Below are 17,710 nucleotides of genomic sequence, written 5' to 3' on the forward strand. Positions count from 1 at the left end.
TCAATTAATCGTACATTTTTACTCTGTCCAGTGAAAGTTCTATACCAAATCTATGAATTCCAATATTTCACACTTTACAGGTCGTTGATTGGTCTGCTTTAGGATGTTCTCATCATGTGGCTCGTCAAAATCAAATTTATTGCATCTTCTTCTACAGTCAGTGTTCACGTCCTGGGAAAGAACCTCTAGCACACATTAAACATGTCTCAATACATTTTAAGGACACTGTCTCCTGTTAGTCGGTTCTCATGGAAAGCTTCTGCATTTTAACAAGACAATGAGCATTTCACAGTTAGTTCACTCTGTCTGCATTTTTTATTAAGCGCTAAAAAATACAGCTTCTGCATGAGGCCTGGCAAACTAAGCCAGGACACTCACTAAGTTAAGGCCTACAATGAATAATCTAAAACATACTTCATAACCCTTAATATGACATATTACTACATCAATCTAATACATTTTCAATATTTCATAAGTACTAATCATCAATCAGTACATTTCGTGAACACTGGTGGCCATTCTTCGAGGTCACAATTTCAAATGTGCACATTATTTTTCTACGTTATTCATATGACATTATTAGAAAAACGTAAACACTCATTAATAATTTCTAATGAAGACAGCTGCTTCAGCAACCTAGAGATACCCACATCAGAAAAAAGGGGGTCAGTTTTCTGTAGAAAAATGTGCTGCGTCCATGTTGTGTGTTTTTAAACGTTTCCTGTTGTGGGCACTAGGTCTACCCAGTGAGTGAGGTACCATTTTTATGGGGAGACTTGTGGGAGCATAGAATAGTAGAACTTTTGTCATTACATTTGGGTTTCATTATATTTGTGCCTTTCAAATGTAAGCCAATGTATAAGAAAGATGATATTCTGAAAATTACCCTCCAAATCATACGCTAGTACGGGTACCCACAAATTCAGAGATGTTGAAATAACCACTGTTCCTAAATTACATATCTTGTGCCTATTTTAGGAATACATAAGCTTCCTTGATACTCATTTCTCACCTATTTCGCTGTAAGAATTGGTCTATACTTGGTACTCAATGAAAAACCATTATATGATGCAGCTCAGTTGTTTGCTTTGGGTACCTTGGGTTCTTGGAGAACCTTCAAACTCTATATATCCCTGCAACCAGAAGGGTCTGGCAGATATACTGGTATATTGCATTTGTCAATCGCCCATTGTGACAAAAAGGTACAGATGAAAATGTTTTCACAAATGCCAGTTTTTTCGTACTAATTTTCAATATTTCTTTTATTCAACATTTATTTTCCTTGTGAAAACCTAAACGAATCTATGACCCCTTGCTGATTTAAGAATTTTGTCTACTTTTAAGAAATCTGCAGCTTTGCTGGACCACTCAGGGGTTTCACACTGGTTTCCACCACAAACTGAAAGTAGGTTGAGAGCACAAAAATAGGGAAAATAGGTTATCTCTTAGAAAAATCCCCAAACTGTGGTACAAAATGTATTTTTTTGATTTAGCTCCACATGTTCCTGAAAGCTGGGAAGATGATGACTTTAGTACAGCAAACTGTTTGTGGATATCATTTTTAGGAAAAAAGCTAATTTATCTGGAACACTTTTCCCTTTTTTTTTTCAAATAACTCTAAAATTTGCTATATTTTACCACTTTTCTCACCCCCTCCAGGGAAATCCACAAACCCTGGGCACCTTTAAAATCCCCAGGATGTCGGAAAAACAAGGATACAAATTTGGCATGGATAGCTTATGTGGACAAACAGTTATGGAACCCTAAGCAGAAACTGTTCCAAATAAAGAGCCTCATTTCGAGTCTGGCGGTCTTCTGACCAAACATACATGTGCAGTCTCCCTCAGTGCATGATGGCCCCGCCCCTTTCAAAGAAAACGATAATAAACATAGTTTATTATCGTTTTCTTTGAGAGGTATTGCAGCTGCCGCTGCTGGCGGATGCAACACTCCTCCGCCCTAATGGAGGAGCCGCCCCTGCTTGTTGTGACTGAGTGGCCTATTAGCAAACCATGTTCTGACTTTTCACCATTCATGTCATAATGTAAATATGTCATCTCAACTTTTCATGCTCACACATCTTCAAAAGACTCCACGTCACAAAACAAGACATGAAACCGATTAGCACAAGAGATTCCGCACGTGGGTTCCAAGACGGTGTCCCTTCTGTAAGCTGTATAAACTAAAGACCTCATTACGAGTGGCTTGAGTCAGAGAAAATTAATTATTGCATCCGATAAAAATCTGACACAGAGATGATCTGAAGTTGTTGGATACAATAATTATCGCATATTCTGAGTTTTTGAAGAATAGTTTTCGGGTTTTGGTACTTACCAACCAAACTCCAGATGTTACAGTAACTACCATACTGCTCCCCCTTTTAAATTCTGATAGGTTTGACCTTCTGAGTTTAAAGGTGAAGTTTTTCTATTGCATCACTGTTACATTTACTAAATGAAGCAGGACTGTGACAAACATTTGAATCAAAATAGTTTTCCTCCTGAACCATTAAGTATACAGCCTAAAAATGTTTAAAGTGTAGGAGGAAAGCAGGTAGAATGATTTGGTGACAGGGAATTTTAATAGCCTTTGTTTTTGAGCGGGACTTATAATTGTCAAGGGCTATATATACATTAGGGCTTGTCTTTACCTCTTTCTTAAAGGCCCTGAATAAAAAGCAAGCCCTACTGGAAGATAGACTGTCAGCCTGAGAAGTGACACTGGTTACTGTGAGTATGCCGGCTGAAGATAAGTACCATACTGCACCAGTATAAAAACTTCAAGGGACAGTGACACAATGTCAGGACGTTTCATGCAAGGGTGTGGTTTTAAATAGTTACAATTTGAACTGGTCTAGGCTGGAGCTTGAAGGAGTGGAGTAAGACTGAGGCCTTCAAGACTGGAGCAGAACAGACGTTTTGAGGAACAGAGCAGAACTGAAGCTTGCAGAACCAGAGCGGGAATTAAGAAGGCAACAAGCTGGCAGAGTTGTGATGCACTTTTCAACTGATCGTAGATTATCAGCCCAACTGGCACAAAATGTTCCAGCGCTGGAAAATGGCCTAAAAGTAATTTATAGTGGACGCTTTGCGCTGCTTTGCAATATCTATAATTTGTCCTTTTTGCTGTTGGGTTGCAATGCCAGACCTGAATTTTCAGTGCAGCATGAAAACCAGACTAAACTCTTCTATTAAATAGATGGTGCCTACTGTGTCAAACATCAGACAGCGTGTGGTCTCCTGCCAGGGGTAAGGAACAAAAAGAGAGATCCCTAAGAAGACTAAACATTTCAGGCAGGTAACTTTATCACTTCAGATTTCGTTTTTAAGCTGAGTGACAGAAAGACGCACATTGGTGTTATACCATGGAGCATTCTGTCTGGAGAAATTGGAAAATAAATGTGCATCTGCGGTAAATGGCAAAAATTATAAGCGGCATCACGCTAAGTACAAAATTGCCTGAGTACCTGAAAATTGGTCTACCGTGGCTTGAACAGAAGTTCTTTGCTGATGGTTGTCCATGCTTCTGATTACAGCAGCTTTCAGGTATATTTTTGTTTTAGTTGAGGGATATGTGCTTTTAATGAAAATGCCTTCAAAGTATTTTAAAAAGTGAAAAACAAATTGGAAAAGTTTAAAAGATTGAAATATTAATCTGCTATATCATTAAAGGAGGGTATGCTATTTACCTTCTATTTCGGATAAGTACTAGAGTGGATAACTTAATGTGACCATTTTGGGCTCATTCTGAGTCCCCTTGTAGTTCAGACTTTGGCAGAAATGGGAGCTTCTTCCTGTATTGGGATTACTTGGAAAAATCCAAACATTGCATACTTTTCACCGTTTGTATTTTACCTGGAAAACCTACTGATCAGTGAATGATTGAAAAGTGCTCACTAAAAAAAATGGAAGCTGAAATCATTATGAAAAAACTACATTATGCATTTATGGATTTATGCTAGTCTCCACATGGGAAAACTCAGAATGTTAAATTAGGTTATGTAATACTATGTTATGCTATGTTATGCTATGTTGTGTTGTGTTGTGTTAAGTCACGCAGATTTGTAGAGCACACTATCACCGGAAAGGGTATCCAGGTGCTCAGCAGATGTGAGCAGGTGCTGAGCCTAGCCAAACCTGGGGCATAGTGGGACTACTCAAAAAGCTAGCTCTTCAGCTTCTTGAGGAATTCAAGAAGTGAAGAGAAGACTCTAAAGTGTAGTGCCAGATTGTTCCACCCATTCAGAGCGATGTAGGAGAAAGGTTCAACCACCGGATTTGTTTTTTTATATGCATATGCGTACAATCAAAGTATGATATAGTAATACTACATCTGATAATTACAGTGCCACATGATATCAGTAATATTAAGGCCCTCCTTATGAGGAGACAGAAGTGGCATCCCTAGGGAGTAATGCCCGAGCAGATTCTGAATCGCTTGGTCTTCCTACACCCAATATTACTGAGTGCGAAAACCTCCTGGCCTTATTTTTGCAGTAAAACTGGAGAATTCTCTGTGGTCAGTTTCCACCTGCACAGAGCAGGTAGGAAATGTTTAGGCCAGTCTCCCCTGATTTAAAAATCTCATGCAGATCCTCCATACAATTCCCTATTTTGGAACTTAAACTCATGAGACCCAGGTGTCAGCCAGAATTGAGATTTTCCTAGCATTGATGTCTGAAAGAATAGATGTAATTGAAGACACAGAGGCGAATATTAGCTTTCTTTTCTTGCTTTAACTAAACAGCAGCCAAGAAATAACAATACCCAGAAAACCCTGGAAAAAAAACTGCAGTATTACATCATAATGGGAACACCAATCAAACAACGAATATGCATACCTTTCTTGACTGGCAGCAACAAGCCCTCTTTTCTTGCTAGAGTCAGTCAATATGAGAAAAAGGAAATAAGATGAAGTAAAAACCAAGAGTCAGTAAGGCATACAGCAAGTCTTTCAGGGTGTCCATAAAAAGGACAGAGTCCTGGTGGATCCAGAGAAGTCATCCTACTGGAAAAATCCAGAAGGTGAGATGAGCCTCTTGTGTTAGATGGAAACAAATAAGCTGGTTGAAGACATCGGAACTGCAGTGATAAGAAAATATAGCGGGTTAAAGAACTGTGGTGGGATAATATTCACCTCTGTGTCTTTAATAACATCTTGCCTGTCAGACACCAAGGCTAGGAAAACCTCAATTTTAGTACAAGACCGGAAGCTCATATTATGCTTGTTTAAAGCATAGAGATTACCGTTTGAGATAGATGGTCAACTGGTTTACAATGAAAGGTTCTAAAAGTATTTTTATTGGACCAATCTGCAGATCTTAAAATATCTTGTAAATTGGCACCAGCCCAAAAGGTGCTAGAAGCCACGGCTCCCCAAACTGAATGGGCCCCAAAGGAAGGATTGGAAATCCCTGTTAGAGACATAACCCATTTAACCCATCTAGCTAAAGTAGGAATAGGAACTGGTTTGTGTGGTTTCTGAAAGAATACCAGGAGTTTGGAAGAGGATAGACTTCTAAAATCGGCAGTTCGTGAAACTTAACACTTTAAGCAATTACCAATGCACAATTTTGCTTGAGAAGCGAAAAAATTATAGTTTACAGTTGACAGGTTAGTTGTAGTATGAACTTGAAAATAGACACCCAAAGAGGAGTAGTGGAAAGAAGGTACGTCAAGAGTTTTAACATTGGATACACGTTTGATAGAAACCAAACATAACAGCATGGTTAGTTTTGAAGATAGGTGTTTTAGAGATAATTCATCATTATCTGGGCATGAGAGAAAAAGGCGTAAAACAAGATTAACATCCCACATAATATTGTATTTAGGACTAGGAGGTTTGGCAAAATGTACTCCATTCAACAGACGACATACGAAAGGATGTTCTCCGATGGGTCCTCCGTCCACTCTGATGTGTTCTGAGGAAATTGAAGATCTATAAGTATTGACTGTTGTTTAAGCTTTGCCTTGGGCAGCAAGGGAAGCTAGAAAGTTTGCCACCAGTGTGACATTTGCTGAAAAGAGGTCAGAATCCCTGTCCAAACACCAACTACACCATGCCAACCAGGCTGATTTGTAAACTTTTGCGGTTTTGGGAGCCCAGGATTGTTGGATGAACTGAATAGCATCTTCTGAAATTCCTGGGGTTCTCCAGGAAGCCCTGAAATCCCCCAAGCTACTTGATATAGGGAGCCGTCCAGAATAAGGTTGTGTCTGTGTCCCTGTGGATCGAGGAGTAGGCCGGGAAAAGGAAGAATGAGTATCGGAAAGTCCGAGATTAGTTCCAATAGAGTTGGAAACCAAGGCTGAGATTGCCAGAAAGGACTAACAAGTACTAGGGATGGTTGTTGTCTGCGGACTTGAGCTAGAACTCAGGCAATGAAGAGGAAGGGAGGGAAAGCATGCAAAAGGGTCTGAGGCCATGTTTGGTGAAACGCATCCGTGGCAATAGCCAAAGGATCTGGTATCCAATTGAAAAAGAAGGGAAGTTGGATATTGGTGCATAAAGCAAACAGGTCTATTGACATGATGCCAAAGATTGAAGAAAGAAGATTGAACACTGAAAGATGAAGCTTCCAATCACTTGAGTCGTATAGGTGTCTTGAAAACCAGTCCACTACAGTGTACAATTTGCCAGGGAGATATTCTGCTGTGACTCAAATGTTTCTCGGAAGGCAAAATTCCCAAAGACTCTTGGCTAACATTGGCAGAGGTTTGAATCTTGTACCTCCCAGATGATTTATCTACCTTACCGCTGAAAGGATTTCCAAGCGAAGAACAACTGTGCATTGTACTCGGTCTTTGATAAAGTATTGGATGACAAAGGAACCTGCAAGGATCTCTAAACAATTGAAGTGCAGTAATGACTCCTGTGTGGACCATGTACCGCCAGCCCAGAGATGACCACACCTTGTGCCCCATCCTGTCCGACTTGGAATTGAAGGAACTTCCTGTAAGATTGCTCAATGGGAATCGTCATATAAGGATCCTGAAAATCCAGGCACACTAACCAGTTGTTCTGAAGTAAGATATCTCTGAGATGGATGATGGTCTCCATTTTGAAATGACGATAAACCACAAAATTGTTGAAGGATTTAAGATTTATGACAGGCCGATGTTTCTTGTTCTTTTTTAGAACCAAGAATATGTCACTGAGGAAACTGAGGCATTGAAGAGGATTGGTTCTATAGCTAGTTTTGAGAGTATAGATTGAACTTGTTCTTGAACTAGAAGATGGTGTTCTTTGGTAAACATTAGGGGTTGGGGAAATTGATCTTGGAAAGGGGTCCTATAGAGATCTATGCAATAGCCTTGAACAGTTTGAATTACCCAAGGATCTGAAATCAGAGATAACCAAGCGTCTAGAAAATTTCCCAACCTGCCCCCAATGAGAGGAAGGCCAGAACTGGAAACTCTTACCTGAGAGTTGTTCTCCTCTGGCTCTCAAGCCCCTGTTGGGGTACCCACGTGAGCGATGGGGGTAGAACTGGGGTTTATATCCCTGGTTGGAATTATGTTGATAGCCTTGATTATAGGAGCCTCTGTTGAGGTATTGACCTCTTGAAACATAACGGCTGGCAAAACAGCTTCTTCCTTTGCCGGCCCTGCCAAAAACCCAATCGGAGAAAATTTTCTTTATGGAAGTTTGTGCCTTATCTATTGCAGCAAAAGTAGACACGTACTTGCCCATTTCCTTTATGAAAGAGTCTCCTAAAAGTAGTCCTTGAGCTTCAGGAACCTCCTTTTTGGTTGCCAGACTGCTTAATGTTGGGTCTATCTTGAGCAGAAGGCCCTTTTGTTGTTCTTGAGATATTTAGGAATTGGCATTACCCAACATACAGACTGCATGTTGTGCCCAATTGAAAAGAGTGTCAGGGTCCACATCTTCCCCTTCCATTTTGGCTTCTTCGGCCAAATCTAAAATCCTGATTAGAGGACCAATCAGATCTAACAATCTGTCCTGGCAGTTAGACCAGGCTCGGTCAACCTCTTTAAATTTAGTAAAAAATAAAAGCATATTAGGGTCAATTACGGTGGTATCAGTCACATTGGAGGGAAGGGAGGGGCAAGGACATTCGGATTTTAACTTGTTTCTAATAGGCTTATCAAGGGAGTGTCTTAACTAAAAGGAAATATAATCTGACACGTGGTCGGAAGGGAACCATTCAGATGAATTATGGTGATGAATGGATGTAGGGTCAAACATTGGGAGTCCAGTTTGGTCGTCCAAATCAAAAGATGTAGTGAGGAAAGAAATCTCTGAAGGAGAAATGTTTCTCCTTTTCTACGAGGGCCCACTATAAACGCTGCTATTAAACTCAAAATGGGATGAGATATCATCCCCAACATCATTCCCATCACTATCTGTGTTATGGAGATCAACAGTATTAAAGGGAGAAGAGGCAAGCTCCGAAGTATTATTCTCCTCTCGGGCAGGAGGCCCAAACTTTATAGAAACACCTTTATGAAGCTCCAAAGGAGCAGCACGTTTCTTTCCCTTTTTACAAGGAATCTCAGCAGGGTTTTGCAACATCTTAGAAATAGATGTGTCTAAGTTTCTGATATATCCAGCATTGAGACTGATACTGCATGCTGGACTAAATCCATGATGAAGGATTTCAAATTGCCTTTTAAAATTTGAGACTGGTCACTATCAGTCATAATGTAGGCTTAAAATTAACCTGGAATTAGGTGAAAATTAAATTAAAATTAAGTAAAATTAATCTGTTAGAAAGTGTAAATAAAAACAGTTGGAACAACTAATTTACATGAATTCTAAATAAATATGAGAGAAAAAACCCAGCCCTAATGGGTTAAACTTGAGAGAGAGGTGAGCGAACCTGGGCCTGGAGGCATGTCCAGCCAAAGTGCAGAGCAGGAGAGGCAACCAGGAGAGAAAACGCCCTCACTGAGCCATTGTGAAAAGGAGTCACGTGCCACAGCGATGAGAAGGCAAGTGAGGGAGAGGGGCGTCACCTAGAATAATATAAAGGTGAATGTTTAAAACAACATAAAAGTTCTCGCAGGGGGGAAACGGGACAGTATTAGCGCATGCAGAGCTAGCGCAATGATATAATATAAATTAAAACATTTTTTTAAAATAACATTTGAATCGCAATAAATTAATTAATTTTAACAAGCAGTTTACTTATTTTGACTGTGAGTATCAAGAGAAGAGGGCTTGTTGCTTCCAGTCAAGATAGATATATTCATATTCAACATGTGATTGGTGTTCACATTATGATGTAATATTGTAGTTGTCTTTTTCACATGATTTTGTGGGTATTGTTGTTTCTTGGCTGCTGTTTGATTAAAGCAAGAAAAGAAAGCATAATATGAGCTTTCAGTCTTGTAATAAAATCTGTATCTCATGATCCAGAATCTTCACCCCTTGATTCCTCGCATCTCATAATGAGGGCTGATGCAGTATGACCACATCATTTTCCTAAAGTCGTCGTGAAGCATCCCTAAATATGTTTCAGTGTTTAATTGAAACATTGTTCCTTTAACAGCCAGTTGGGAGCTCCCTCTTAATCTCAGAGTAAAGCATCTAGTTTGCCCAGCTATGAAAGAAGTATGAAAGTGGGGCATATTCCTCTCAATAAATTGTTTCCACCCGCCTTTTCTTATTCAAGGGAAAGTTTTATGAAGCAATTTATTGACCGTCAACAACAGGACACCAGTTGCTTACTACGCAGACTTCCGTCGGCCTCCTCCTCCTCTTGCGACCACTCCAAAAGATCTGGGATTGAGGAAAATAAATACATTGATCAGAAGGTAAGCGTGTATTCAAACTCACTTTTGTGTCAGTTGATTTTATGTTCTATTTCATTTGATCATTACTTTGTCACTTTGTTACGTTAATTTGTTTGTCCCTTATGCACATATTTAAATTCTTCAGATATTGCAACTTTTTTAGAACTTGAGATCTAGAGGTTTTGAAGGTACAGAATCCCTTTCTTTCCTTTCTAGACAATTTGCACCAGAATGGGACTATCTATTTTTGCCTCCTACCTTTTAATAAATGGCATTTTATCTCTTGGCTCAAAAGTGCTCCAGAAGGGCTGTAGTCATGTAGTCATGTGGTCTCGGGTGCATCTCCCACCCACAAAGTCCTTTGCCTACTTTTAAATGCTATCAATGGAGTGAGATTCACCATAGTAGGGATGAAGGAAGTACTTAAAAGTACTTTAGCATAACTTAGAATAGATTTACTAATAGTTGAGCAGCACAATTCAATTTTGCACTTCTCTTATTGAATTTATAATGTATATTAAATAGGCACAATGTTTTGCGTTTGTTGTACCAAGCAAACACCTACACAAAGCTTAGTAAGTCCAACACTTAGTTTGTAGACATTGACACCTTTTGAACAAGCTTGCTTAAGTTTCTCAAATCTTACAATAATTGTACAGTTATTTTGAAGAGAAAGAGGTAAGGTACAAGATGTTTTCCGTACAACTGAAATAACGGGATACAAACTTGTATTTCATTCAACTGCATTTGATGCAGCAGCACGGGGAGAGCAGATCCCTGGCCCAGCTCTCCTCATGTTGTTGCATTACATTTGCTGCTTTCTTCTCCTTGCTTTCCCCCTGCTTTTTGAGTGCCTTCTCCTTGCTTTTCCCTCATTCTCACTGCTTTGTTCTTGCTCTTACCCCGCATTTTTTGTGTGCCCTCTCCTTCTTTTTCCCTTGTTTTCACTGCTTTTCGTTGCTTTTTCCTCAGTTTCTTGTGTCCTCTACATGCTTTTTGCTCATTCTCACTCCTTTATCCTTGCTTTTCCCCTCATTGTCACTCCTGACTGCCACCTGTTATTTCCCACCTCCAGCCTAGCCCCGCCCACCACCTCCCAGTACTCCCTCCCTCCTCCCAGGACCTACTTAATGGAGGCCGCAGCACGACCCCAGACCCAGCTCTCCCTGTGCTGCTGCATCGCTTTGGCTCCTGTCTTCTCTTTGATTTTACTCTGTTTTTGAGTGTCTTCTCCTTTCTTTTCCCTCGTTCTCACTGCTTTCTATTTGCTTTTCTCCTCACTTTTTGTGTGCCCTCTCCTTGCTTTTCCCTCGTTTTCACTGCTATCTCCTTGCTTTTCCCTCCATTTTTTGTGTGCCCGCTCATTGCTTTTCCCTCATTTTCACTGCTTTCTCCTTGGTTTTTCCCTGTTTTTGTATGCCTTCTCCTTTGTCTCATTTTCCTTGCTTTTTCTGCCATTTTTTGTGTGCCCTCTCCTTGCTTTTCTCTCATTCTCACTGCTTTCTCCTTGCTCTTTCCCAGGCTGCCGCTCCTGCCAGCCACCTAGTATTTCCTGCATCCTGCCCAGCCCTGCCCACCACCTCCCAGCACACCTCCCTCCTCCCAGGACCTACTTAATGAAGGCTGCAGTAGGACCCCACTGAGCAGGTCTTAGGCCCAGCTCTCTCCATACTGCTTCATTGCTCTTGCTCCTGTGGTCTCCTTGCTTTTTCCCCATTTTCTTGAGTGCTTTTCCCTTGTTCTCACTGCTTTCTCCTTGCTTTTCTTCCTGCCTTTTGTGTGCCCTTTCCTTGCTTTTCCCTCTTTGTCACATCTTTCTCCTTGCTTTTTCCCCTGTTTTTTGTGTGCCTGCTCCATGCTTTCCCTTGTTTTTACTGATTTCTCCTTACTTTTCCCCCATTTTGTGAGTGCCTTCTCTTGGCTTTACCTCATTTTTACTGCTTTCTCTTATGCCCTCTCTTTGCTTTTCCCTCATTTTCACTGCTTTCTCCCTGATAATGATAGTGAGAAACAGGAGTCAAGCAATAGAGTCCTATGCCATTGAAACAATGAGCACAACTAACTATAATGCAGAACATCATAATCGTTCTGTGATGCTGGAGGATGTAGAAACAGTCACTTAACTCATTACATCTATCTGCAAAAATTGTGTTTGCTCACAGAATGCATGTATTTCCTCAGAGAGGATGTCTATTCAACCACACAGGGGATACGAACCGGCTGGTAAATATGGCAGGGATGGCCTAGGGTTGCACTTCCATATCATCAGCCATTACCACTATATTAAGTGTTAATGATGATTAATTGATGGTAAAGTGGTTCCTGGCAATATATATTTCTCATCCAAACCAGTGTATATTCCAACAGCCTTTGAGACCATAAAATATGGTTGATGACCTCCCCACGGTTGTAGTATTATCAGCCATATCCTAATGCAGAGGAAATGCAAAAGTATCTTATAACTCTACTTTTGGATAATTGTACTGTTTCACCAGGTCCCAAATGGCCCTCAAGGTTGGAAACATCTCGATGGTGAATGATTTTCTGTTCCAACTTAAATAAATCACCTTTTGACTGGGTTTATTCTGTCAGTTTCCTCAGTCTATTAGTTGATTTGGTTTAGTAAGGCCTGGATTACACGTGCCTCATAAAACTGTTGCGCCCTTGCAGAGTTGAATTGAACTTTTCCGACCTGAGATTTTTCATCTATACATGCTGATATTTATTGGATGAAAAGTACAAAGATGTGGAAAATACAAATATCCACACGTTATCCCCCCTTGCAATGAGTTCGACTTGTGATAAAATCACACCTGCTATATTCTAAACATGATATGTGTATTCAAGGAGTGGGAAAATAGCACCTGTTCTTTGAGGCCAAAGCTGCTACAACAATTTTTCGACAGGGGATGCTGGCCCTAATACCACATTGCGAAAGGATTAGGTGTGTGAAAAATGTAACTGCTGCTAAAAGAGGAATTGTATCAAATAAGAACTCAATAAATTATTCATTATACGTGTTCAACATTCTGTGCATCACTTAAAGCAAAAACGTGCCCTCGGTTGTCTGAACCCACTTTGCTCTGAGCAAGCTACAGAAGTCAGTGAGCCTCGTGTGCTTTGCATGCGGCTGGGCTATTTGAAAATACTTTAAAGCTTACTTTGCAAAGCAAACACGTTTTTTGTTTATTCATGTGTGTTAGAAAATATTTGATATCTTCCTGTCTTTTACCATGCACAGCAGTACCACAGGGAGCGTGTCACTAAGGTGAAGATAAAAACTTCACAGGCAGAGAAAATGTATAAATCTTTGGGGTAAGATAAGTTAGCAGCGGGTTGTCAAAGGAATTTGGCTAACTTTCGACAGTCTGTGAAAGCACAGCTGATGCTGATGCTAAAATCACACTCCAGTGAGCTTTACTGCTCTTTCTCCATCTGGACATTAAAATTATCTGAATGTGCTGCAGCACCTCCAGCAACTCATAGTTCCAGCGACACTGTCCAAGGCACTTGCAATCAGGCCTTATTTGAGGAATTTAGCAAAATAATATTCTACATTTTTACCACACTTCCAACAAAACTTGGAGCCCGGCAATCTAAGCCTTTGAAGAGGAGTACAGTATAAACTATAATCAGCGGTCACAGTTAAGGGCCGTCTCCTTAACCAATGCGAAGGAGGGTCGCACCTGTGGCCAAGAGCCAGGAGATGAAAAATAAAACGATAGTTGAGCTATCATTTTATTTTCATCTGCTGGCTCAGGCAGCAATGCAGGGAGGGGCGTGGTTGGGCCATGGGAGGTGGGAGAGGGAGAGGTCACCAAAGTGTGCATGTGTGTTTGGCTGGCTGCCTCAGGCAGGCCAAACACACATGCACACCTAGGTTTCTCCAGCCCGGTTGTGTTTACCAGCTGGGCTAGAGAAACTGCACAGACCCAAGGGCTGTGTTTTAGCGACAGTCACTGCAGCTCAGACCAAATCCTGATACTGCATTCATGCTAGCTTCAGCATTAGAGCAGCACCAGAATTGCTGGGGAGCCTGTGCTGGTGGGGAAGAGGAGCACGAGGCAGCAGGAGATGGAAATGGCGGTAAGGTATTTTTTTTTTTTTTTACCTCTCTGTCTCCGTCCTCTCCCCTGCCCTTCCCCTTGAGATTTGCGGCGACTGCCTCTGACGGTCATATGTTTGCAATTGAGCTTTGTACTGTAAGAACGCTCAGATAGGTTTCCAAGGGCTGTCTTCTATGTTTTAGAGATGTTGTCAAGAGAGTGTCAAGGATGTGTTCGAGAGTGTGTCAGTAAATTTACATCTGATCACATCATAAAGTTCATCAATAAATAGCTACGGTGTTTTGCACATGTCAGTGGCCTCTATTAAGGGATTTTTACTTTTCATCAAACATAAGTTAGGCGAGTTCGCCAGTTTTAAGGGTGCGATAATGATAAATGGTTCCAGCAAAATCCCCGAAAAGCAAATAAAGCTAGGCTAATTTAAATCTTCTAGGTTAAAGTTGTAACACAGTATCAAAAACCTCATCAGAAATTCCTCAGGAGGAATATCCTTTTGCGAATATTTTTTTTCAGAACAATAATTTTCTGTGGGTAACTCTTACGGGGAGATTTACAAATATTTTGTATGTGTGTGCAGCACACATACAAAGTTGGAAAAGTTTTAATGTGTGTCTAACCATAGTAGTTTGTACTGGAAGGCTACCCTTCCAGTGCAATACCTATGCTAGACCCCCACACACCCTGGCACTATAGAGCAAAGGTGTGTGTTTGGAGCATGGCAGCTAAAACCAGCGCCAACACTAGGGAGAGGGGAGGAGAGAGAAGGGGAGGAGAGAGAGATATATTTCTTTAAATATGGCGCTCTCGTGTTCTCTCCTTTTCATGCAGCGCAGCGCAGTATTTTTGGTTGCTGCACTACACTGCATGACAATCCTTCAGATCAGTGTGTCTAATGACAGGGATATGCTAAAGTTCAATTTGTCTGCATATTTCAAAATATGCTTTTAGCTTATTTAGACCCTGATTGCATATGGCACATTAAATTGTCTTCTCTGCACTAGTACCTTTTTGTGAAGGACCGCAATTATAATGGGGCCAAATTTACTGCACGTCGCAATTACAAGGTGCAATAAAGTTCACACCCTCACTTAAATTTCAGCACATCAAATCTCATTGAATTTAACAGGGAAAAAGTACCCAATATTTACCAGTTTGCGAATTTGGGTGCAGTAACCAAAACATCGGAATAGGCAATAATTAAAGCACCAATAAATTCCAAACACCTCGAGGCTCATATCCGACAATAGGCTGGCATCATGGAATCCAAATGAAGTGACTGTTTTCTAAATTCTTTGAGTGAATAGGGTTAATTCCACCAGAGCTACAAGCTATTAGCTGGTCAGTGTTAACCTATTTGGGGACGTGTTTGCAGAAGTATTCACCCTAGAATGAAACCCAAGAAAGGCTCCATGGTATAAATGGATGTCAAGTTAGCCTGTTCCCCCGGTAAGAGCATGTAAATTGTTCCACACAAGCAGTCCTTTTTGAACCTATAATTTTTTTTTAAATAAAAGGTCCTTTTCTCTAAACCCTTTTCTAACTTCTTCTTTAATGCCTTTCTCCTGTCATCTGTCTGATCTAAGAAGCTCTTTTCTAAAGGTGCAAGCAAGCATGTCAAGTTATTTGTGTGCGCATATGCACGCCCAAAAGTTAATGTAGGTTCAAAGAAACCCCTTACTAATACTATGTCATTGTCCTTAGCTACTCTACTCAGATACCTAACTATGGGCACAAACAAAAACACAACGTCATGATTCAAATAGAAATATTGGATGTACTCCTGGTTATAGAATCTTGTTAGTAACAGACTACAACTTATTTCATAAGTAAGAGACAAACTATGATACGTAACTCCTTCTTCAACTGATGAAGGAATCTGCATACACACAAAACAGTTCCTAGCATCCATCGTCTCAACATACTCACTCAATAAGCGATAGAGAACATTAGAAGAAAGTTCCACTTGTGTATTGTCTACGTGTAGATACTTCTCATCTAGCCTAAACTTCTCTATCACTGTTAATACTGCAGTTCTCTCTAAAGCTGAAGTATGGTTGGCTTTACCCTCGTCAAGAATAGTAATATCCCCAATCAGAATCACACACAATATCACACATATAGGCCCTCATTACAACCCTGGCGGTCAAAGCCCACCAGGGCTGTTTGGGAGTTTGTACCGCCAACAGGCTGGAGGTACAAACTCTGGCATTACGACTGCGGTGGAAGCGCCTTGGTCGCACCGCCGGGACCAGCCGTTACCTGCCACTTTTGTCCCTGCGGTTGTAATCCCGCAGGGCAGCGCTGCTTGCAGCGCTGCCCAGGGGATTACGAGTCCCCCTCCCGCCAGCCTTTTCATGGCGGCATTAACCGCCATGAAAAGGCTGGCAGAAAGGGGAGTCGCGGGCCCCTGGGGGCCCCTGCCATGGCCCCATGGAGCTTTTCACTGTCTGCATAGCAGACAGTGAAAAGCGTGACACCCGTTGCACCGCCGCAACACCGCCGGCTCCATTTGGAGCCGGCTCCTGTGTTGCGGCCGAGATCCCCGCTGGGCCGGCGGGCGGACACCAAGTTCCCGCCCACCGGCCCAGCGGGGATCCCCAAATATACCCCGCGGGAGTGCGGCTGCATTGGTGGCTGCCCGGCGGTTTCAACTTCCACCGCCAATGTTGAAATGAGGGCCATAATTGCCAAACCAATACTCTTGTATGACAACACCTGTTCCTCCTACCCTGCTGACTAATGCTACCCATGACCTGCAAAGAATCAGAAACTAGCAGAGAAAATTTGGAAACTATGCAGCAAAAATCAAAAAAAAAAATCTTCTTTCAGCAGTTATTTACAGCTTTCAGTCTCACTTCCAGTATCCTTTTTCTCAAAAATTGGTAAGTTTGTCAAAAATCAAGTTAGCAGCTTGTCAACTCAGGTTATCTTGTCAAATCAGGTTAATAAAGTATTTTCCAGTTACTTTCAACAGTCTCTTTTTCTTTTTACTTTTTCTCAATTTGTCTCAACAGTTCAGTTCATTAGCTTCTTTAAAGTGCCTAAATATTGACCTGGAATGTCTTGATCAAAACAAAAAGACAAAAACTCTCTTTGCCTTTCACTTGTCAATTGCATACACCCATTCAGGACCTGCGTACCTTCGACTTGCTATTCTCTTTCTTTTCAACTTTTGATCTCCATTCAATTCTCCTTCACTTAGGTCTTCTCTCCTTGTCGTATCTACTTCTTCCTCAATTGTTGTCACAACAACTCCTTCCTTTCTCTTCGCTTGTGACTCCGGCCACTTATCTCCTTTCAGTGGACCATTGGTCAATGCTCTCTTCAGTGTTGAACTTGAAACTTCTTCTTGCTCTGCAGGATTTTCTCTTGAAGGACCTGAAACTGGTTCAGGAGGAATCAGATCACATTGGCTTTGATCCGCCTCTACTCCTTCCCCCTCGAGGTCTGGCGTTTGCTCTGTTTTTCTCTCAAAATCGTCTACTTCTTGGAAAGCCCTCCTCTGACCAGGCTTTCCTGCTGCCTCATTCGATATTGGCTCAGTGTCACTCTCCTGGAGGTCTTCTCCGTCGTCTCTCACAGGTGTGCCTGAACCGTTCTCAAGTTGCTCAGTTCTGGTCTTAGTTCCTCTTTCTCCTCCTTCCGGCTCTGAGGTTTGTCTGGTCGTTGTTGGTACTCTCAACAACTCCTCTTCATTGTCCAAAGGACATGTCACTTTTTTTTGTATGGTTTGCGTAGATCCAGTTCGGAACTCCAGCGCACTTCACAGCTGTGGTAGTGATCATCACTACCTGTAAAGGGCCTTTCCACCGAGGTTCCAAACACGTCTTCCTGACATGTTTTTGGACTACAACACAGTCACCAGCTCTCAGGTTGTGTTCTTGC

General features: G+C 41.4%; 1 protein-coding gene across 1 annotated transcript in view; it reads left to right on the forward strand.

Annotated features, from left to right (window-relative positions):
- NALCN (sodium leak channel, non-selective) overlaps positions 1 to 17,710 on the forward strand; it is a 2,264,872-nt gene that overhangs the window by 1,743,658 nt on the left and 503,504 nt on the right. The window contains exon 16 of the mRNA XM_069205064.1: positions 9,638 to 9,779. Within this exon, the coding sequence (XP_069061165.1) occupies positions 9,638 to 9,779 (142 nt within the window). The remainder of the gene's footprint in view (positions 1 to 9,637; positions 9,780 to 17,710) is intronic.

This window comes from Pleurodeles waltl, chromosome 8 (assembly GCF_031143425.1).
Source record: "Pleurodeles waltl isolate 20211129_DDA chromosome 8, aPleWal1.hap1.20221129, whole genome shotgun sequence".
NCBI classification, from domain to species: Eukaryota; Metazoa; Chordata; class Amphibia; order Caudata; family Salamandridae; genus Pleurodeles; species Pleurodeles waltl.